Genomic DNA, 22428 nt, shown 5'->3' on the forward strand with positions numbered 1-22428 from the left:
AGTGAAATGCATCAGTGTTAAGAAGTTTAAATACGGTATAATGTGTGTTTCAGCTGCTGCAGCAAAAAGCACAGCAGAGAACAGCACTCACCCCCTGCACATGGGGCTGATTCTTGGGATGCTCCTGCTTCTGCTCATCATGGTGGTAATTGTCCTGGTGACCGTTTACATCTACCACCACCCGAGTTCTGCTGCAGGACTCTTCTTCATTGAGGTGAGAGTGTGAAGGTTTTAGTTAAATAAATAGTTCACCTAATAAAGAAATAAAACTGGCTAACTTCCTTTCTTCTCTGGAACACAAAAGGTAAATTTGTGAAGTGTGCTGGTCTTTATTTTCCATGCACTTACAATGAATGCGTACCGTAGCTTTCAAGCTCTAAAAAAGGTTTCAAAGTCACCATAAAAGAAGTCAAGTTGAATTCATGAACAAATAATTCCGTGATTCATTTTGCAGTATTTCTGTGAATCGAATCAACTTACTCACTGAGAAGCCTGCTGAAAAATCCACCATAAAACAAGCATGAGTTCCATGTTGGTCCAGGCTGGTTAGAGCTGGTATAGTGCTGGTCTATCTGGTGACAGAACATGATTTCTCCAAGTGCAACATGTTCCTGGATGAACGTCTTTGTTGATCCTGGGGCAACATTTCAATTAACTGATCAGATTTGAGGGACAAGTTTCCAGTTTATGTCACATTTAGGCTCAAAACCAGGGTTAGGTGGCCCTACGCCAGTGTTCTTCACATATCATTTCCCTCTGATTTTAGGGATAATTTATGGGTAGGGATATGGTAAGGACTACATTTTTGGACCGGAATGTTGGTCCAACAGCACTTCTGCTTCCCATGCTGGTGACCAGCAAACCAACAACCAGGATTCCATGCTCGTTCCAGCAGGCAAAACATAGCTTTTGATGGTGACCAGCAATGCTGGATTTTTTTCAGCAAGGAAGAACACTTTTATAGTGCTTCAGTCCTCATTCATTGTAGTTCAAATTAATTGTTTGCTCTACAAAGGCAAGAACGTCTGGAAAGGTCATAAGGGTGAGCAAATGATGATAGAATTGTCATTTTGTGTGAGCTATTACTTATTAAAAGCAAAAAAGAAAAAAAAAGAAAAGCAGAGATCGGCAAACTGTAAAGTCAGGAATTTTTGTTGGCTTGAAAAATGTATGTAAATGTTATGTAGAACCATCTAGTAGAATATGTATGTATTGACTTTGATGTGGAGTGCACATTTAAAAAAAAAAAACTTTTATCAATACCAAATTAATACATTTACAGAGACGTCCCAGCAGATGGCCTGCAATGAAATTTCGTCGAGGTTCCGGTCATCCAGCGTACGCAGAGGTAGAGCCTATGGGTCAAGAAAAAGAAGGCTTTATTGAATCAGAGCAGTGCTGAGATTTGACCTTTGCCTTCTTAAGTCACACACAGCCCAGCAACTTTCTTGATGTCTTGCTACAAATCCACACATCTCAAATCATAAAGTTCCACCAACCACCGTGAACACTGATGAAACTGAAAACAGTGAGGGTGTGGTGTTTGATTGGAAGAGGCACCCACAAAACAAATGCTTGGATCCAGCTTTTAACTCTCAAAACGAAACAATCTACATTCAGTGGAAATATTCAGCAGCTTCTGATCGGTTCCTGACATGATGTAAGGAGCGGCTCTGGAAACCTTGATTGTACTTGATAAGGCTTTGACCTTTCACCCTCAAAATCGACATTGAACTGAAGGCAGTTACATTTAATTCTCTGATTTAATGTGCCTCTCGGAGATTTTTCTTGTCATGACAGTTTCTAAACTGCACATTCATTATATAGACCTTTATATATCTTCAAATGGGTTTTGTAGGGTTTTTATGTTTGTTTTCCAATTTTTTAATTTTTTTTTTTTGGTCACATTCGCTTATGCTTTCAACCCTTTGATTTGAACTGATGTTTTGGAGTATGTTGGATGACTTTAGTTATAGATACTGTGCCTCTTTCTCTTGCTTAGATACAATTGGAAAATGTTCTGTGAACAAATGTGTCAACAGTATTGATTAACATTTTTCATCCATATTCCAACCATTCAGGACATTTTTGCACATATCCACTTAACGCACATATATTGCTTTTTTTCTAGTATAATTTTTCCTCAACTTATGTCACTAATGCATATTTACAAGACAGGCGCTTGTGAGATTATGTGTGTGTGCATCTTTGTTTTGATTTTTTTTTTTTTTTTTTTTTGCTGTTTTTGTCGTAATATTGCGGTACATGATCCCTTACACAAATCATAGTTTAAATCAAGGATTTGGACTGATCTCCGATTGAAAGACAAGACAAGAGGTATCTACTGACAGCTGTCAGTCCTTAGCTGGACAGACATTGAGTTATTGTATAATATTTTATATAGAGCTTTCCTACTGATGTCAAGGTCACCTCAGCAACAAAGATTAGAAGCAGTTGGTTTTTGAACTGCAATAATGAATTCATTTTGTCTTAAATAATGTGGTTTATTACTCTACAGAAAGAGTAACAAAGAGCATTGCAACCTTGAATGATGAATATTCAGTATGTTCTAAATAATAAAAAAGGATTTTGCTTTTGAAGGTTTACAATATTTATCTTTATAAAACTGAATTAAGAATGGCACATTATATTATCTTCTCCTTTAAAAATGTCTCCTAAAGACATTTCAAGTATTGTGACCAAAGACATGTCATTACACACAAACAAAATATGTAGAAAGAAAACAAGTGGAAAACATTTCCTTAATACTGTACAACTCGTTGAGATGGACAGTAGTAGATATGTTTGTCTTCTGTTTGATTATTTCAGCAAACCTATGCATTGGGGCAGTTCCTGAAAGTTTCTTTCTTTTTTTTTTTTTTTTTTTTGTTAGGCGTTTAATGCATGCATGCAAGGGAGATGTATTTATCTCTCTCACTTTTTTTTTTATCCTCATAACAGGGTGGCTCACCAAATATCAAGGTCTAAATTCTATTTTTATCAACTTTCTCCACTGGAAGACCTGATTATTTTCAGCAAATGTAACCTGAATGTGTATGTAAGTGTGTGTGTGACATTGAATCTATCTGAATGTATATGAGTGCACACTAATGTGAGGTCTGAAGTGGATGCTTATTTTGTGAAATAATCTCAAACAATATGTTTGTTGAATGAGATCAGTTTTCTGTTCAGCAGTGATGTCTGCTATCAGAAATCTGGGAAACAAACATATTAGCGACCTGCATTTTTGATAATCATAATCATCATGTTGTGCCACACATTGGGAGACAGTGAAATACACAATGCTGTAATCTGTGTACTCTTGTGTTACTACTGTCAATTTGATTACATAATAAAATTTGATTAAATAATAAAGTTGTTTAAACTGACAACTTTGTGTCATGCTCCTGGTAGTCAAAATGAATTACTCCATTCCTGATTATGTTTTAAAGGCTATTATATGGGTATATTTATGCATATTTATAATAACATCAAAGTAAATATGGCCAAATAATGGCATGGAACTGCACACACTCACTAATTTACTCACTCCCATGTCATCCAAGATGTTCATGTCTTTCTTTCTTCAATCAAAAAGAAATTAAGGTTTTTGATGAAAACATTCCAGGATTATTCTCCTTATAGTGGACTTCAATGGAGCCCAAACGGTTGAAGGTCAAAATTACAGTTTCAGCGCAGCTTCAAAACGTTCTACACAATCCCAGACGAAAAATAAGGGTCTTATCTAGAGAAACAATCACTCATTTTCTAAAAAAATTATATACGTTTTAACCATAAATCCAGCAGTGTAGACACTGCTAAGTGTACTACTGCCCTCCACATGTCAAAGTTTAATTTGAAAAAATTTTAATTTGAAAGTGAACTAATCCTTTAAGCTACTGATATTAGTGGCGTCGGCCTATTTATTTCTGTGCCTCTTCCTCTTGTTTGGATACAATTGGAAAATGTTTTGTGAACAAAATGTGTCAACAGTATTGATCAACATTTTTCATATATTCCAACGATTTAGTGCATTTTTGCACATATCCACTCAACGCACACATTACTTTTTTTTTTAGTATAATTTTTCCTCAACTTATGTCACTAATGCATATTTACAGGACGCCGGCCTATTTATTTCATGATTTTCAGAAGTACTGTTATTTTCTTTAAATGCAGAAAAATGATGAAAGCAACACTTCTGAAAACGAATCTTTTTTTATAATGTAACAGTACATGTAACTAGGAGTGAAAAGCATAAATTGTATAAAAAAATAAAATAATTTTTTACATCTTTTACGTCTATTGCGTCATAGCTGTGACGCCGCAATCACGTGTCTCTCCGTCAGCGACCTTTGATTGGACGAGCAGTGTCAGCATAACTAGCACCAACTCAGTCAGTGCATAGTTCATAAACAGTTTCTCTTTATATCTGCTTCTCAGTATAATTATCATATAATCCGCAGTTCTGAGGAAATCTCGCCTAATCTGTCTGGAGTTCCGGCTGAATGGCTGAAGCCTCCATTACAAGTAAGCGGTTATGGCTAACGTTACTCGCCTCACAACGGCTAGCTGTAGTGAAGTGTGTGTGTGTGTATTGACAAATGTGACGGTGAATTCAGCCTTTTTGTATCAGCAATTTCTCAGTATTTGAGAAAATAAAATGAAGAGACGTTTTGTAACATCTTTACGTGATTTATTTAACAGTTTAGAGAATATTTTACCAGTCATTGTCACGTGGAAGGAAGTTGGTTAAGTTAAAAGCACGTAGAAGATCTGTCGAGTATCGACCAGTATCTCTTAACAGTAGAGAGAAAATCAGGTGATAGGCTTCTTTGCCATGTGACATTACAGCTTGTTGCAAAAAAAGCTGTGTCAGTAGTGTACATAATGTCCAGTGCCTACAAAGCATTCAGTCATGGCTATATAGATAATGCTATAGTAATAAAGTCAAAGGGTAAAAAAATGATCCTGTTAACCGTTTGTCCTCAGATTTAGACGCATCAAAGTTGAATCCAGAGTCTGCTGAGTTTGTACCGCAAGCTAAATCCAAGCAGCCTCACTCCAGGAGAAGTTACAGGCAGCTGGACCACAGTCAGGACTGGAGGGCTCAACATGTTAGGCCTCATCATCACTTTAGGCAGTTCAGCGAGACTGATCACACTCAAAATGAGTTTGAAAACCCTGCCAACAATATATTACCCCCTCCTGAACTTGCCACCAGAGGAGGCCTAAGAGGTAGAGGCAGAGGAGGAAGACAAAGAGGAGGACGAGTAGATGGTAGGCGCAATAATGATCGTTACCCCCAGAGTGAAAGATGGACAAAACCTGTAAGTGATAGCGACTGCTCAGGATGGGGACGTGGAGATGGTGGTCCTAAGCATTCCAACACACCCACTTTTAACAGATCGACAGATGAGAAGAAGGAAAAAATAACCATGGAAGCAGACGTTTCTAAGTCTTATCGAGACAGCCGACGAAAGAATCCCAATAAAGTGAGAGCTGAGACATCAATAAAGGAGCTTCTGCCCAGGGATAGGGAGGAGAACCAGGAAAATCAGGCTGCTGGAGGAGAAGCAAAGCCTGCAGCAGTTTATGAACATCCAGAGCCTGAGCAGAAGAGCCATAAGGGATGGAGAGGTGGAGACCGCCGCATGCAGCCCAGTTCCCGGAGGAAAGGAACGGCCCTCAACCATGGGATTGAGGGTAACTGGAGAGAAAGAGAACCTGCTCAGATCAGAGAGGAGGAGAAGAGAGGTGCAGAAGATGATGGTGGAAGACATGAGGAGTCCAACAGGAACAGAGAAGGTGCGAGAGGGAAACGGCCAATACTGCAAAATCCAGGGCCGAGGAGAGGTGGAGGTCCTGAGCGAAGAACGGGACCGGTGAAGCGCATGGAGCCTCCCAAAAGCAAAGAAACACAGACAGGTGATGTGCTTTTTTTGTTGGGCACCTTCTTTACAAATTATTGTCGTTTCTCTAGAACCTTCAGTTACAGTGCTCCCTGTTTGTAAATGCTTGGTATTATAAATAAAGGACATGTTTGCTGATTTTTAACCAGCTTTGTATTGTTGTATAGTCAGTGTTATATAAATGAACAATGTGTACTCCTCCTCCATGTTACCTGTTGTCAGATCTGCCCATTTATTTGACACAAATCATGTCATCATACGGCGGACTTTTGACAGCGCCCCCGGGCTTTTGTTACAACTAAAGAGTGTATTTCTGCATTTTTACAGTCGGGTGGACAGAGGGGCAGTGCATAGTGCATTATGGGTGTTGAAGTTTTCCTACCGTTATGGTAAAAGGAAATGCAGCAGACCTATTTTTCTATTTTCTCTAGTCACCGATTAAAAAAAAATGCTTTAATTAAATAACATCACCTTCAACACTGTTTGTGTGTATATTTATATAGGTTGTCTAATTGAGCAGCTGACGGAGGAAAAGTATGAGTGCATGGTCTGTTGTGAAGTTATTCGGGTCATGGCTCCAGTTTGGAGCTGTCAGAGCTGTTTCCACGTATTCCACCTTAACTGCATTAAGAAATGGGCTCGATCTCCTGCATCTCAAGCTGATGGTATGTTAATCGCCTCTCACCTCTAAATAGCTGCATTTAGAGTCCCGCTTAGGACTGCATATGTGCAATAGCAGGGATATTAAGGCATATTAATGTAAGAAGCAACATTTACGAAACAGGTTATGCCAGATTTTGTTTATTTGAAATATGTGATTTTTGGTGAGCAATTTGAGATTTCAATATTTCCCCATTTAAAGTCGATAGGAGTTGGTCCTGCATGCCTGAAATAGCTGCCTGGAGTTACTGCAAATATGTCCACAAAGTGCCCTTACTTTCCTTGAAAGGGACTTTAACATTACTATACTGGTATACAATTTAAAAAAACAAATGCCAAATACAGTGGGCTTACCCTCAGCAGTGTCTGTTATACTACAGTAACCATAATTTAATAACAAATTTAAATGGTTCAAAATTTACAGATGGCACTGAAGGTTGGCGTTGTCCTGCATGCCAGCATGTGGCACTGAAGGCCCCAAATGCATACACCTGCTTCTGTGGTAAGATTATTATGCGTTCTGCTCCCCACATGATGTTTTGTCTGAATATTTTGAAATTTGTGACATGAGAATTTAATTTTAATGGACAGGGAAGGTGACCAATCCTGAGTTTCAGCGCACTGAGATTCCTCATAGCTGTGGAGATATGTGTGGAAAAAAGAGGAGTGGAGCGGATTGCAATCACCCTTGTAACATGTAAGAGTCCAGCAGCACACAACCATGTAAACCATATAAAGTGTCATGTAAACACCCCCTAAATGTGCGGTCACATTTTCTGTTGATAATTGTCAAATTTCAATAGGAATCCATCATGCTGTCGGGAGTTTTGTGCGATTGCATTGAAGTTGGTCAAACTAATGTGTTGTGTTGACCAATCGAAAACTGCTTAGTTTGATAGTGACTTCTTTGTTAGCGGTAATTTATTCATTTCTGCACTACTGACAATAAACAGTGAAACCAGATTTAATATACTTTCTTAAAGGATCAGTTCATTTCAGAATTAAAATGTCCTGATAATTTACTCGCTCCCAAGTCATCCGAGATGCTTATGTTTTTCTTTATTCAGTTGAAAACAAATTATGGTTTTTGAGGAAACGTCACGCGTAACCTTTCCAACATGATGATCGCATTTCAGAGCTAGTGCAAGATGAGCATTTATGGTTAAAAAGTATATGCATTTTAATTTATTTTAGAAAATGACCGATTGTTTCTCAAGATAAGACCCTTATTTCTCTGCTGGGATTGTGTAGAACCCCTTGCATTGAAACTGCAATTTGGACCTTCAAACCATTGGTAGGTGTTAAAGTCCACTATATAGAGACAAAATCCTGGAATGTTTTACCTTAATTTTGTTTCGATTGAAGAAAGAAAGAAAGACATAAACATCTTGGATGACATGGGGGTGAGTAAATTAGCAGGAAATTTTAATTCTGAAATGAACTAATCCTTTAAGAGTGATTACTCAGCTAGTCATTCAGGTAACTCGCATTCTTTTTAAATTGTTTGCACATCCGTAATATTGTGTAATGACATTGGTCTTTCTTGCATGATAAGACTTTCTCTTGCACTTTGTAGCTTGTGCCATCCTGGGCCCTGCCCACAATGCCCAGCTTTTATCACCAAGTCCTGCATTTGTGGGAGAATGAGGTACTAATAACTATTTCCAATTAACTATATATGCAATAATTTACCCAAATATATGCAGGCAAAACAACAGCATTTTCTTGTCTGTGCAGTAAACAGGTGCGTTGCAGTCAGGCAGGACCTTTGCTTTGTGAAGACGTCTGTGGGGCTCTTCTGAACTGCTCACAGCACACCTGTGCCCAGGTGTGCCACTCAGGGCCATGCCAACCCTGCCAATTTCGTGTCCAGCAAGGTAAGTACATTAGTCCTTGTGAAATAAGTCTATTTAGTCATCTAATTTTATACATTGTAATTCTCCAGCAATGTCTTTGTACTCTTTCAGCCTGCTTTTGTGGTGTGGTGTTCAGAGAGGTGGCATGTGGAACAGATCGTGAGAATTTTGATGGATCAGGATATTTCTCCTGTTGCAAGCCCTGTGGAAAGTACGTACTAACATAAAATCTCCTCACTTGTCAATGTATAAAATTAATAATTTTGCAAGTTTGCTGTATGCGGAGCCTTGATATCAAACTTACCTTGTGTTTTAGACTTTTTTTTTAATAATGTGTTCATTAATTATTTGTGGCCTGTTTGACCTTTTACTTTTGGTTATTTTCTAAAGACATTTGTATTTATCAATTTTGCATGCATTTTCAGTAAATGTTTGTGAGCTCTTATCTCTCAATCTGTTGCTCTAGGATGCTAGACTGCCAGTCTCATCGCTGTCAGCAACCATGCCACCCTGGGCAGTGCCAGCCATGTGCACTCAGCCCCAAGCTGGTACGCTGTTGTTCATGTGGACAGACTCCACTCTCTAAGCTTCTAGAGCTCGGTTACCCAGAGAGAAAGACCTGTACTGACCCCATCCCCTCCTGTGGCAAGACTTGCAATAAGCCACTGCCATGTGGAGATGCTGGTATGGGCCTTTTTCTTTTAATACATAAATTGAATAAAAAAAATTTTTTTTTCTGATCTCAGTTAAAGTCACCATGAAATCAAAATCAACAGAGCCTATTTTGTATGGAATATAAAATGTTTGTTAATGATCTATGGCATGTATTTTTTTTATTAATGTACCCTCTAAATATTTCATCAAAAACATTTACTTCCCCTGCCCCTTACAACAACTCTTCTCTGATGATGTGCGCCAATAATTCCTCCCCTCCAGCAACCTGTCACTCACATGAGATCCAAGCAATTAGCTAATGATAATGATCAAATCAATTCCAATGGACAAAATCAAGTTCTGCCTTACATTTTTTTTTTCTCATTCCAGAAGCCGTTTCACTCAGATAATACCTCACTATAGGAAAGAAAAGGTTTTGAGAAACCTGTTTGAAAACAGCTAGCAGAGTATTCTTGTCATACACACATAGTTTATGACTTGGTTATAAGTTAACAAAGTCTATATTTTATTGACATCTTGTTACAATACATTGGCAGAATGTTAAATATTTACATTTTTGCTTATTTCAAACTCAATGAAAGTGTGTGTTTAGAGTTGGGAATAAATACTTGACATTTTCATTGTCCTACATAAGCATAAAGTGTAACATTTTCAACACCAAACTGTTCAAAATTCTTATTTCTTTTTTATTTCTTATTTCTTGATCTGCTGTAGATTCTGTCCACTTGTGTGAAAAGCTCTGCCATGAGGACAGCTGTGGGCCATGCTCTTTGACATCTTCTATTAAATGCAGATGTGGCAGTAATAGCAAGGTTGGACGACTATTGCACAGTTACACAAAAGTCAAAGAAGTTCTGAAAACTGAAAATGTAATTCATACTCTGTTCTGTCTTTATAGGAAGTTCCTTGTGCAGTGATTCAGACTGAAGGTAAGGTTTGGGACGGGTGATTGTGGGACAACAGGGCGGTTATTTATGTAATTAACACTTTGTAACACATTATATGTAGTATCCAGAGTAGCAATTGCAATGCTAAAGGGTTAGTTCACCCAAAAATTTAATTTCTGTCATTAATTACTCACCCTCACGTCGTTTCAAACCTGTAAGCCCTTCGTTCATCTTCAGAACACACATTAAGATATTTTTGATGAAATCCAAGAGGCTTACAGGTGTGGAACGATATGAGGGTGAGTAATTAATGACAGAAATTTCATTTTTGGGTGATCTAACCCTTTAATGTACTGTCCTACAGAGGACATGGTGTTTACTTGTGAGAAACGCTGCATCAAGAAGCGCTCATGTGGCAGGCACAAGTGTGGAGAGTTGTGTTGTGTGGTGAGCCTTTTATATTTTCATGAATGTTTTATCTGGGTGCAATAATACCAAGGGAGTTTTAATTAAACCTTCTATCTCTTTATTAGGATATGGAGCATAAGTGCTCAATGATTTGTGGCTACAAGCTCAATTGCGGTCTACACCGATGTCAGGACCTTTGTCACCGTGGCAACTGCCAGCCTTGTTGGCAGACCAGTAAGCTTTAGCACCAGGGTGATGCTCATGTATTGAATCTTTCTCTAAAGAACCTGGCCTTCAAAAACAACTTTATGTATGTCCATCCTTTTTCTTCATATCAGCATTGTGTGTGTTTTTTTTCTAAGGTTTTGACGAGTTGGCATGCTACTGTGGGGAGACTGTGCTCTTCCCGCCCATCCCTTGTGGAACCAGACCTCCTGAATGTAAAAACTTGTGTACCCGGAGTCATGATTGTGATCACCCAGGTACTCCTGCCTGCTCAGACAATCACAGATATTCTCAGTAACAGATTATGTGAAGATAGATAGATTTATACTAGGGGTGTAACGGTACAAAAACATGACGATTCGGTACGTACCTCGGTTTTTAAGTCACGGTTCGGTACAGCAGGGCAGAGGAAACTAAACATAAAGTGTAAAAAAACTAAACATTATATTTTAATATAAGTAAGATGTTTTTTTTAAGGCTTATGCTCACCAAGGCTGCATTTATTTGTTTAATACTTATTGTAAAATATTTTTAAAATTAAAATAAGTTTTCTATTTTAATATACTTTATAATGTAATTTATTTCTATGATGGCAAAGCTGAATTTTCAGCAGCCCTTTCCTTCAGTCTGCAGTGTCACAAGATTCTTCAGAAATTCTAATATGAGGATTTGCTGCTCAAGAAATATTTATTCTTATAAATGTTGAAAACAGTTTTGCTGCTTAATAATTTTGTGGAAACTGTTCATTAGATTTATTGATAAATAGAAAGTTCGAAAGACCAGCATTTTTTTTTTTTTTTTTTTTTTAGAAATCTTTTCTAACCATGTTAAAGTCTTTATTTTCAACCAAAAAATTGGCAGTGTCTTTATTTTATTGCTTCTCTGCTTAATGAAAGTATTATTTTATTTATTTATTTATTTTTAAATCTTACTGTGCCCAAACTGTTGAAAAGTAATATGAATTGTAAAGTTGCAGCTGATGGTTGTTTATATGATTTTCCCATAGTGTTCCATTCATGCCATAGTGAGGAAAGATGTCCTCCCTGTACCTATCTCACCAAGAAGTGGTGCATGGGTAATCATGAGGTAAAAAGACATTTTTAAAACAAGCCAGTCTTCATATATTTTTTTAAATTACATTTTTAAGCATAGCATGTAAGAAGTAGGTAGTTTTAAATGCATTGAATATCCCATCAAAATAATTTATTCAAGGAAAGTTCCAAATCATCTGCATTTTCACATTTCTCCCTAGCAAAGGAGTAATATCCCATGCCACCTGCAGGACATCTCGTGTGGTTTAGTATGTGATAAGCTCTTACCCTGCGATTCTCATCGGTGTAAGAGGATATGCCACCGCGGGGAATGCCAGGCAGAGGGAGAGTGTAAGCAGCCATGCACTCATCCTAAACCTGGCTGTGGGCACCCCTGTGCTGCTCCCTGCCATCCGGGAATCCCCTGTCCACCCAATATCTGCACTGCCAAGGTACAGACTTTATCTCTTCCTAAATCTACTCAGTAGGTTACTGATAGAACATGCAGTTATTGCTCAAAGCGGCCCTTTGTTTCCTCAGCTGTAGCCTGATCTGATTTCTTTGATTCCTCAGCTGCAGGGTGGTCTGGCATGTGCTCACAGACCAATTTTATAGGTTAAGTTAAAGTATTGGGATGAATCAGATTTATTTAAATTATACATATTTATTTAAATTATACATTACATCAGGGGTACTCAACAGGCGGGCCGCATCCGGCCCGTCAGCATTAAATTTGTGGCCCGCATCATGCCAGATATAAATGTATTGTTATTATAATTTGCGTCCAAAATTAACGTGAATATTCATTTTTTTTTTTTTACACGTACACTAGGGTAGGCGTACATTGCTCGTGACGCTGTAATCATCAGCAGTGAATGCGTATATTGTACGCGCACAGCACAGTTTTTCTAACCGCAAAGGACAATATAAACTGAAGGCACATAGTTTTTGCACTAATTTAGTTTGTCCACAAGGTGTCAGCACTGAAACGGGCTGTTGTTTCAGTCTGAAAAGAAACGGATAAGACAGAACAAGAGTAACAACAAACACAATAGCCGACCGTGTTGAGGGGATTAAAAGATACCAGCAACTCTAATTTTAAACAAGTGCAAAGACATTTTATTGTAACTATTTGAGCGAAAAAGACTAGACAAGCATTAATCTCTTGTGCGCATGTGTCGAGCACTTTTGTTCGTGAACGCCATCTAAAGCTCGAGACTGTGCGCGCAAGTAAAAAACAAAGTAACCTTATTTTTCCATGATAAAATGCATTTGACATTCCTCAAACTTTGCAGTGTGTAAGTTGCCGAGCAGCATGAAAAACAAACCTTTTATTCTTAATGTCAATGTATTATAAACAGAAAGCAAGCAGCGCTCCCATTACAGATCTGTCATCGCATCATTGAGCTCACGGAGAATATCTTATTTATCATGTTTACAACGTTGGTTATAGTTAGATAATTCATGAGATTGTGATTAAACATTAAAGGGAAAAAAAAGATTTTTGGATTCTTACCAAATTAAAAGGTAGGTAATAATAATACAAATAATAAAACGTTTATTCTCGGAGTATAAATGGATGCTATGGTGCAATGGAGTATAAAAAGACTATAAAAAAAAAAGTGCAGTGTTTTCGTCTTATGGACAAACTCATCAGCCAGTGAACAACAGCCAGACCTTAAATTTCTTGTGAAAAAATTGCAGACATTTCAAATGAATAAGGATTTCTTTTCATCAGTTCTTGTTTCTCTTTATGCATTTGTACATTAAGAATACAGCAAGACAAGCTATTAATAATTTTTTAAATGCCATTTATCATGTTAAGTGAAACTTTAAAAAGGACACCATACTATTAAGACCTAGATAATAAACTGCACTTTTAGTAAATAAACAGTAAAACTACAAATATTGTGTTAAGTAGGCCTATATAAAAGTCTTACGATCCAAGTTATAATTTGTGGCCCTTCGCGTTTCATTTGGTTAAAATACGGCCCTCTTGGCCTCTGAACTTGAGTACCCCTGCATTACATATTTAAATTATGGCTTTCACCTGCATGTATTACAGTTGTTTGTTAAAGTTTGTCATAATTAATCTTCAGATGATTTGTTGTTTTCAAGTGTAGAAAACCGATCAAAAGAGCAGAATATCTGTACACATTGATTACCAAAAAAGAATCAAAATGGTGAGTCTTACATTATACTCACACTTATTTCCCATTTTCAATCCCTAGGTGGCACTGCAGTGTGACTGTGGCCGCAAGAAAGAGACTGTCCCTTGTGCTGATGCAGCCAGTTCCTACCAAAGGTTAAAACTCAGCATGCTATCAAAGCATTCATAGACATTCAGTGTAATTTAGTATAGTTGTTAAGCTTTATGTTGATAATTTGGCTGAATCACCAGCAGTTTCTTTTCTTTCTTATTCTTTTTTTCCCCCGCTAAACACTGATGGTTGTACAGTCACAGCAAGTTGATACATCTAAAATGAATGATATACATTTGCAAATAAGACTGCAGCTAACAGTGTCAAACATTCTTGTTGATCAGAGGTCAATTTTCATCTCTATATTCTGCAGATATGCAGCTATTTCTGTGGCCAGTAAGCTGTCCGATATGCAGCTGGGAGAGTCTGTTGACATTGGACAGCTTACAAAGAAGGAGCAGAAAAAGGCCAGGTATACGAAAGCTTGCACAACTGCTTGGTTTTTATCAGTCGTCCAGAAGTGTAGTCTGTGGGTCACTGTTTACCTTATGTAAATGACAGCAGAAGTGATCTTTGCTTCTTCTGACAAGTTCAGAAGAGAGCAGGGAACTTAACACTCACCAGACACAAAATCAAGTAAAAATGATTTTGGTGATTTAAATACATTTCCGGTAGCTGTTAATTTCAAAACCTCATTGTAATACATTGTTTAAAATAAATGAAGAAAATCTGTCTTATAGTAACTTTTACCTCAGAAGTTGGAAGTATGTGTTGTTAGTAATACGATTCAGTTGTGGAGTAACCTTTTTATTTTGACATTCTCTTATTCAGATTGGAGTGTGATCAAGAGTGTGCTACTCTGGAGAGGAACAGGTGATCTTAAATAAAATCGGCCTTTGTCATCTTTATGGACACATCCCTCTATCTGTGCCTGTATTTATTACTAGATGTGTCTATGTGGCTGCGCTGTTTTTGATGTTATCTGTTTTGCCTCTAGACGGCTGGCTGAGGCCCTGCAGATTGATCAGTCAGTGGATCCCTTCAACAAGTCACTGTCTTCAAAATTTACTGACTCTCTCAAAGAGGATGCAAGGTGGTTCACATTCTAAAATAGTGCAAGAATGCATCAACAGCACATAAATATATGGCATGGCAGTATGAGACATCACGATGAAGGCACCAATCATTTTACTGAAATACTTCTGTTGCATTCTTGAAAGCAGCCTTGCCGTTTGATTCACTACACTTTGAAGGTTCTATTGCTTGCCAAATGTACAAACTGTACAGGACTGTTTTCAAAAGGATCCATGCCCTAAACATAGAAATTGGGATCATATCCTGTTTTTAAAATGAACAAATTCTCATCTTTTATTTTCTTGTCTCATGGCTTAACATTAGTAGTAACTGTCCACTAAAGCATTGGCAGTAGAGTTTGGGTTATTGTACACATTTGCTTTGACAGTTTAAAGAAAAACTGCAGAATATATACACAAATGTTAAATGTTTAGTCTACTACAGAGCTACGTGAAGGCCTGAACACTCACACTTAGGATTTTTTTTTTTTTTTTTTGCAGGAAAGATTTCAAGTTTGTCAGTGAAATTGAGGAAGAGATTAAAAATTTAGTAGAACTGGCTAATAAGGTAAGATTTAGACTAATAATCACTTCATAAATAGTTCTTTAAAATCGACTACTACTCTAAAATCGACTTTTAGAGCTCTGTAATTGTGTTTTTCCTCAGGGTAAACAATCTAAAAGGAGTCACTGTTTCCCACCTATGAAGCGTGAACACCGGAGAATTATCCATGAGCTAGCTGAGGCATATGGTGTGGAAAGTGTCAGCTATGATAGCGAACCCAAGCGTAATGTAGTGGTCACTGCCATCAGGTCAGCAGAAACTATACATTTTTAGATTAGGCACTGAACTGTAATATTGAAAACTATTCTTTTGGTAAGCATAAAAGCAAACACAAGTAAACTTAGAGGATGTCTCTCAGTTGAGCATATGCCCTGTTGGTAGCATTGGGTACTTTTGAACACGATTGTTTGGTATGTTGTGTTTTCAGGGGGAAAGCAGCATGTCCCAACACTAGTCTGGCAGCTTTGATTGAAAGGGAAACTGTTACCAGAGCCCCTCCTCCGATTGCCCACATCAAACAACACAACAGCAAGTACGTTCACACACATCTCACCACTACACAACTGTTCAAAAGTTTAGCATTTGTAAGAATTTTTTGTTTTGTTTTGTTTTTTAAAAGAGGTTTCTTGTGTTCACCAAGGCTGCATTTATTTGATCAAAAATACAATACAAATAGTAATATTGTGAAATATTACAATTTAAAGTAAGAGTTTTCTGTTTGAATATATTTTAAAATGGAATTTATTCCTGTGATGGAATTTTCAGCATCATTACTCTAGCCTTCAGTCACATGATCCTTCAGAAATAATTCTAATGTGATGATTTGGTGCTCAAATAATCAGAAATGTTTTTATCAATGTTGAAAACGGTTGTGTTTCCTAATATTTTTGTGGAAATGTGTTGTTTTTTCTTTCTTTCTCCAGACTCTATGATGAATAGAAAGTTCAAAACAACAGCATTTATTTGCAATATAAATTGTTTGTAACATTATAAATGTCTATACTGATGCATTTAATGCATCCTTATTGAATAAAAGTATTTAAAAAAATCTTACTCACCCCAAACATTTGAACTGTAGTGTATATATGATTGGGCCCTATCATAAATGATCAGTATGATTATTCATATGAGCTTCTGATACTGTTATGATGTGGAATGTTTAAAGTCCTCTGGTAAATCAACAGTTTTGTCATTCATAGTAAATAATATTGGTATAGCCTGGACAGATGTTCTCCCCCATTCATTTTGTGGATTAATGTAATATTTTGTTGAGTGTAAAGTGTATCATAACTAATAAAGGTATTTATTCACATTTGTTTCAGGGCTGAAAATAGTAACGCTTGGATGAAACCATCTAAAGAGGAGCCCACAGTTGATTATTTTGATGTGCAGGATTGAAATGAAATTTTGAATAGTCATTGTAAAAATAATCACAAAATAAAACTGTCCAAAGTCCATAGACTTCTTTTCACTATAGTGTCACAGTTCTGAACACAAAGAAAGTGAGACTCTAGAGCTGTGATTGGTGGACATGTTTGTTAGGTTTACCAAAAAGCAAACATCTATGAGTTAAAATGAATGTGGTTTCTGTGCACATCATCATACTGGATGTATTTGCAGTGTTGGGGTAACACATTACAAGTAATGATAGCACTTTATTTTACAGTCCTGTTTTGCATGTACATACTATGTACTTATTGTAGTAATGACATTAACTGGGTAATAACTAGGTACTAACCCTGTGCCTATCCCTAAACCAAACATGTAGTTACCTTACATTACTCAGTACTTTCGTGTGCAAGTACACTGTAGATGCATTGAAAGTGTATGTACTGTAAAATAAAGTGCAACCCAAGTAAATATGATGCATCTGAAATCATGTAATGCCTTTGCACTACATTTTATTTGAACTTTGCGACCGTTAAAGTGTGTTCTATATAGTTTGAATGTGTGTAGTATGAATGTAATCTGAAAGTACTACCAGAGATTGCATTATTATAGGGAGATGAGAGGGTCTGTATCTCTTACCATTGGAGAAAGCGTAACCGCTAACGAAATCACGTGCAGCACCTCTCAGCCCGTCATGTAATGGCCTCTGGTATCCTTCCCTGCGTACCGCCACCAGTGCCCAAGGAAGTCGACCGGAAGTTGAAGTCGGCCGCGTGCCGCCATCTTGTAGCAGAACTTCACTTGCGTTAGCATCCCATTGACTCCCATTCATTTTGGCGTCACTTTGACAGCGAATAACTTTACATCTGAGGCGTTTAAAGACTCCATTTGTCCATTATTTATTTCCAAAGATGCTAAAAATTGGCTTCACTTGTCTCAATTGAGTTCCAATGGGGTCGCTGTGTCCATTTCTTTTACTGTCTATGACCACCACAGCCGGAGCGTTAGCATTAGCCGATATGCTTTTTTGGCTAAAGGTTGCAGGCTTGCCTTCTAGTGCATAGACATTATCATGATGTCTATATATGTTGCAGTGGCTTTGGTACTTCAACCGCCATGTTGTCATTATCACGTGACCTACCAGCGTTAGCTGTGTCGCTTCACCTCCATTCATAAGTCATGGGATAGTAAAGTGTCCATCGCATACTCACTTCAACTTTTGATTTGTCCTTTACAACAAACTAAATGTAACTATTTTGTAAATTGTTTTTTTGTAAATAAGTGTGTTCAACAATAAAAAAACAAAACAAAAACAAAAAAAACTAAATGTAACTATTTACATGTGATAATCAGTTTTGGCAGTCTAGAAATGATAGTTTATTTTTTAATAAATTATATTTATTTTATAAAATGATATTTATTATATATTTAATTTTATTTTATTATATAAAAAAGGCAAATCTTGTTAGCAGGTCCTCAACCCAAGCACAAGCTCAACACTTCACCACAACGCTAATCTCTAAAAAGCACTAACATAACAAAAACATTTACATAATAGAACATTAAACCGTAAGAAGTCTCCATATTCTAATCTTTCTAAAAATGCAAAAAAATAACACCTTTTCAACTTTTACTCTCCCAATTTATCCCGGTGCAAAGCATGATGGGAAGTGAAAGTCTAACATGTTATTTCATGTTAGTTCTAGTAAATATTTACTAATATGAAGTCGGACATACTACTCTGTTGCCGCCTTTTTTTCCTTTTTTTAATGCTATATATAATAGGGAAGTATTCAATTTCGGACTCAGTGCTAGTAAAGTAACACATTACTTGTTTATTTAAAACTAAATGTCTTCGTTACTTTTTCAAATAAGTAACGCAAGTTACCTGTCCCTGTGTTGAGAGAAATCGGGACTAAATGTGAGCATGCATTTGCTCATCTCACTTCTACAAAAACAGATTCAGTATTGAATAAAATGAATAAAAACAGTGTCTTTGCTGCTAACGTTCGATGATCCAATTCAACCATACTACTAAGCAAAAATTACTTTAGATAAATATTATATTTGTCTTTTTTTTTTAGAGTTTTCACTTTATTCTCCTGCATCCTTTTTTTCTGCAATCCAGAATGGCAGCACAGCTGTAATGTTTATTTGAGCTGTGCCCTCTACTGTACAGATGTGAATTTGCATTTCCTTCAGCCTGAGGCTTATTCCTTTCACTCTTGGTGTGAAAGGGCCTTTACATTTGTGGTTTGTTATTATAAAACAAACAAGCAAGCCTAGCCCAGATGAGAAAAAGTAACCCAAGGTGACCTAATGCATTACTTTCCATAAAAAGTTACTTTTTGGGGGCAGAAACGCAATATTGTAATGCATTACTTTTAAAAGTAACTTTGTGATGATAGACAATGAAGTGTCAGGAGTGACTCAGAGTGAATGTTAATGGAGCAAAATGGACATAAACGTTAGGAACACACCCCCCCCACACACACACACACTTTGCTTTCAGAAGTATTTATTGATTATGCAGTTATTTTCAGCTTCTTTAACAAACATTTCTGTAGTTCATGTAATTTAAGTGTGAAATTGTGCTCAGCAGTAGTTATGGCTCAAACCTGTGTCCATGCATATTCTGCTTTCCAGGCTTCAGGATTATCTGCTTTCACATCCCAACAGGAATTCTATGTTCCATCATAATTTAGTGATGTCAACATCCATTTATATCAAGATACATATTAATGTTTATGGACAGTTTCTCCTGAGGATGATATTGACAGTATGGTGCTGGAATGTTGGTCTCCCATTGTTCAGTGAGTGTGTGGTGGAACAAAATTACAAAATGAACGGCCTCTGCTGCTGGACCCTTGTACTGCAAGATGCCTGGACAGAGAAAAAAAAAAAAAAGAGGAAAGTACCAAATAGAATCTTTAGAAAACGTTTAAATCAGTAAAGTTTGTCATGGTTCATTTACTCGCCCTCGTGTCATTCCAAAACTGTATGAACTTTTTTCTTCTGTGGAACTAAAAGAAGGATATTGATCTTAACCATTTTGGTCGCCACTGATTAATTTGCATGGACATAAACATCTGTTATGTTCCAAAGAAGAAAGTCCTATAGTTTCAGAACACCATGATAGTCAGTAAATATCAGAATTCACATTTCTGAGTTTAAATATATCACTTATAATCTTATATTAATAATAATTACACATATTAACCCATTTTAAGAGCTCTTGTCGGCGTCACAAGTTTATAGACGCCGGTTATAGTGAGGGGGAAGACCACTTATATATGACAAGTAGTCTTTGTAAACTTGTTTAATCATTACTGCCATAATTTCTTCACTCTCATCTTCTTATGCAGAGATTTGGCGGACTTTTCATACGCATGTTGCTTAATATATTAGGCCTGTTCGACAAAGTTCCGACTGTATTCCAGCAGCCCGTTAGACTGACTGACTGTAACGGCGCGCCGGGAGAGGAGCGCAATTTGGTGACGCTCCCTCTAAATCCCCGAGTTTTATTCGAAGCAGCGGTGGACGGGACGCGCCTGCGCCTCAGCGCTCACCGTCTCTGGCTGCATCCCCTCCTCACTCCGCTGCCTCTCTCCACACTGACTGTCCAGTCACTCCAGCACCGAGCAACAGGGAGTGTTTGCTTCTGATTTAAGCTATCAAGAACTTCATCTCCATCGCTCCTCATCCGCTTCTTCATCTGTCGCCCGCTGCCCTTAAGCGACCAACCGACCACAGTAACCATCTGCCATGGAGAGGAAGGTAGGACATTTTTAGGGCATCATAAGAATGTCATCTGCTCTGTTGAGCACTTATTAAACAACAGTGTTTAGTGTCTGCGGTCTGTTGCCGTCCTGATGGTGTATAATCCGCCCATCTCATCACAGGCAGACAGATTAGTGCGCATGGGAGTTTTCCGACTGGATCTAGTTTATTTGGCAATGTAAAAAGCAGATAGAGATTATATGAAGCCAGACAGTACACACGAACTGGTCCTGAATGCGCGCGCGGGCGCGCTCACACACACTGGTGCACGTGTTAATCCTGTCTTCTCCATCACTGGTCTTCAGTTCGGATGGAGCGATGACTCTCTGGAGTGAGAGGTTTAAATCAGCATGTAAGGCTGTTGTGGGGATGTTAAGAGACACCAGATGACTCTGTAAAGAGCCTAATTACCTCTCACCTTCATCTGTTAGGGTTGAAAGTGTTAGTTTGTCTTCAAGTATAGGAATGTGATTTATCATGGGTACGTATATGTTGGTGGATTCATCTTAGAAATATAACTAAAGTAGTTTGCGATGCGTATACAGAGGCTGTCAGCATTATTTTGTTCACCAAGTTAGTTTTTGTGTTATTGTTTTAAGCTCCAGTCGTTTTCTCTGTAAAGGGTTCCTGCAGTGATGAAAACCTTGAAATGTCAGGGTTTTTTAAACTCTGATTTTCAGGCCTGGGGAAAAAAGACAGATTTGGAAGGCATGGAAATATCTTTATTGAATAAAACAACATTCTCTAGTATTATAAATATCTCTTTGTGAATGCATTCTCTGAAATCTTTTTCTAGTAATCACAAACAATTGGAGAATCACAAAGAATATTTGGTGAAAAAAGTCTTTGAGTGCTGGTTATAACACTATATAGTACATTGTTATAGGTATATAATATTATTTAATGCTCCTGCACTAATTTATAGTCTCTGAATTCAAAATTTTGTAAATTTCACCCCCGTGCAGTTACGTTACATTACATTACAGTGCAATTACATTGAATGTATTCTGCTTTCCAGTCTTTGGTAACCTAGTTATTAAGATGTGCTGCTTTCCTCTTCCCCAGCAGGACTAATGTTATAATGCTCCATCATAATTTAGCGGTTTCTTACATGAGTGGAGTGACCCTAACATCAATGTCTGTTCACTTACACCAAGAAAGAGCTGGGGGTTTATGGGCAGTTTCCTTTCGGGGTCATAATGGCATGAGAAGTGCTATTTTATATGACAACATATTATAATATGGGGCAGACTTATAAAAGGTCTGTTTTCCTGTAGCATGTCCTGTTGCCTTCAAAATAATATTGTGACAAAGCATTTGTGATCTTAGCATTGAGTCGCTGTTCCCTCCCAAATTTGCCCCACCTCCTACATCAGTCTCAGGTGGTTACTGATGCTGAGTGAATCACCAGAATAATTAACTGAGTATTCAGTAGTTGTGCTATACACAAGCTTTTTATCTCTGGTGATATGAAAGAAGCTGGAATTCCCTGTAGCTGCTGCATCGCTTCTGCTCGGATGCACTGCTGGAACGTACACTGCCACAGCCTGAACATACAGGGCCACTCATGTTGGCCAGTCTGACTCTGCTGTCCATGCTGATTTGTATGAGAGCTGGCGCTGCACATTTTATGTTAATTGTCTTGTGTGCCCGTGTGCAGTATTTCATGTTAAATGTGAGTTTGAGTGGGTGTGGTCTGTGGTCATTGTATTTGATCCTCTACTTGTGTGCTTTGATGGCATTCAGTCTTTAGGACGACATTAAAT

General features: G+C 37.6%; 3 protein-coding genes across 8 annotated transcripts in view; all 3 read left to right on the top strand.

Moving 5' to 3' along the window:
• Nucleotides 1–3281, top strand: part of plxdc2b (plexin domain containing 2b) — a 71909-nt gene extending 68628 nt beyond the window's left edge. For both annotated transcript variants that reach the window (XM_067400616.1, XM_067400617.1), the window contains exons 13-14: nt 54–214; nt 1283–3281. In XM_067400616.1, the coding sequence (XP_067256717.1) occupies nt 54–214; nt 1283–1402 (281 nt within the window). In that variant the 3' untranslated portion in view covers nt 1403–3281. The remainder of the gene's footprint in view (nt 1–53; nt 215–1282) is intronic.
• A 1087-nt stretch (nt 3282–4368) lies between these two features.
• On the top strand, nt 4369–18131 carry nfx1 (nuclear transcription factor, X-box binding 1). Of its 5 annotated transcripts, none has more exons than XM_067402105.1 (24): nt 4369–4530; nt 4993–5928; nt 6416–6577; nt 6997–7074; nt 7164–7269; nt 8149–8220; nt 8310–8449; nt 8540–8639; nt 8895–9112; nt 9818–9915; nt 10002–10032; nt 10355–10437; nt 10524–10632; nt 10761–10880; nt 11630–11709; nt 11876–12106; nt 13886–13959; nt 14229–14327; nt 14687–14728; nt 14853–14948; nt 15430–15496; nt 15596–15741; nt 15921–16025; nt 16816–18130. In XM_067402105.1, exons 1-24 carry the CDS (start codon nt 4509–4511, stop codon nt 16889–16891), a joined length of 3291 nt encoding a protein of 1096 aa, XP_067258206.1. In that variant the 5' UTR covers nt 4369–4508; the 3' UTR covers nt 16892–18130. The 5 variants fall into 5 exon arrangements, 4 of the variants coding, with proteins under 4 accessions (XP_067258206.1, XP_067258207.1, XP_067258208.1 ...); XM_067402106.1 differs by lacking the exon at nt 16816–18130 and adding an exon at nt 16417–16809; XM_067402108.1 differs by lacking the exon at nt 4369–4530 and adding an exon at nt 6240–6301 and having other exon boundaries at nt 5875–5928; nt 16816–18131.
• Nucleotides 18132–20520: 2389 nt separating this feature from the next.
• Nucleotides 20521–22428, top strand: part of smarcd3b (SWI/SNF related, matrix associated, actin dependent regulator of chromatin, subfamily d, member 3b) — a 45527-nt gene continuing 43619 nt past the window's right edge. The window contains exon 1 of the mRNA XM_067402110.1: nt 20521–20659. Within this exon, the coding sequence (XP_067258211.1) occupies nt 20648–20659 (12 nt within the window). The 5' untranslated portion in view covers nt 20521–20647. The remainder of the gene's footprint in view (nt 20660–22428) is intronic.

The sequence above is a fragment of the Chanodichthys erythropterus genome, chromosome 11 (assembly GCF_024489055.1).
Source record: "Chanodichthys erythropterus isolate Z2021 chromosome 11, ASM2448905v1, whole genome shotgun sequence".
Taxonomy (NCBI): Eukaryota; Metazoa; Chordata; class Actinopteri; order Cypriniformes; family Xenocyprididae; genus Chanodichthys; species Chanodichthys erythropterus.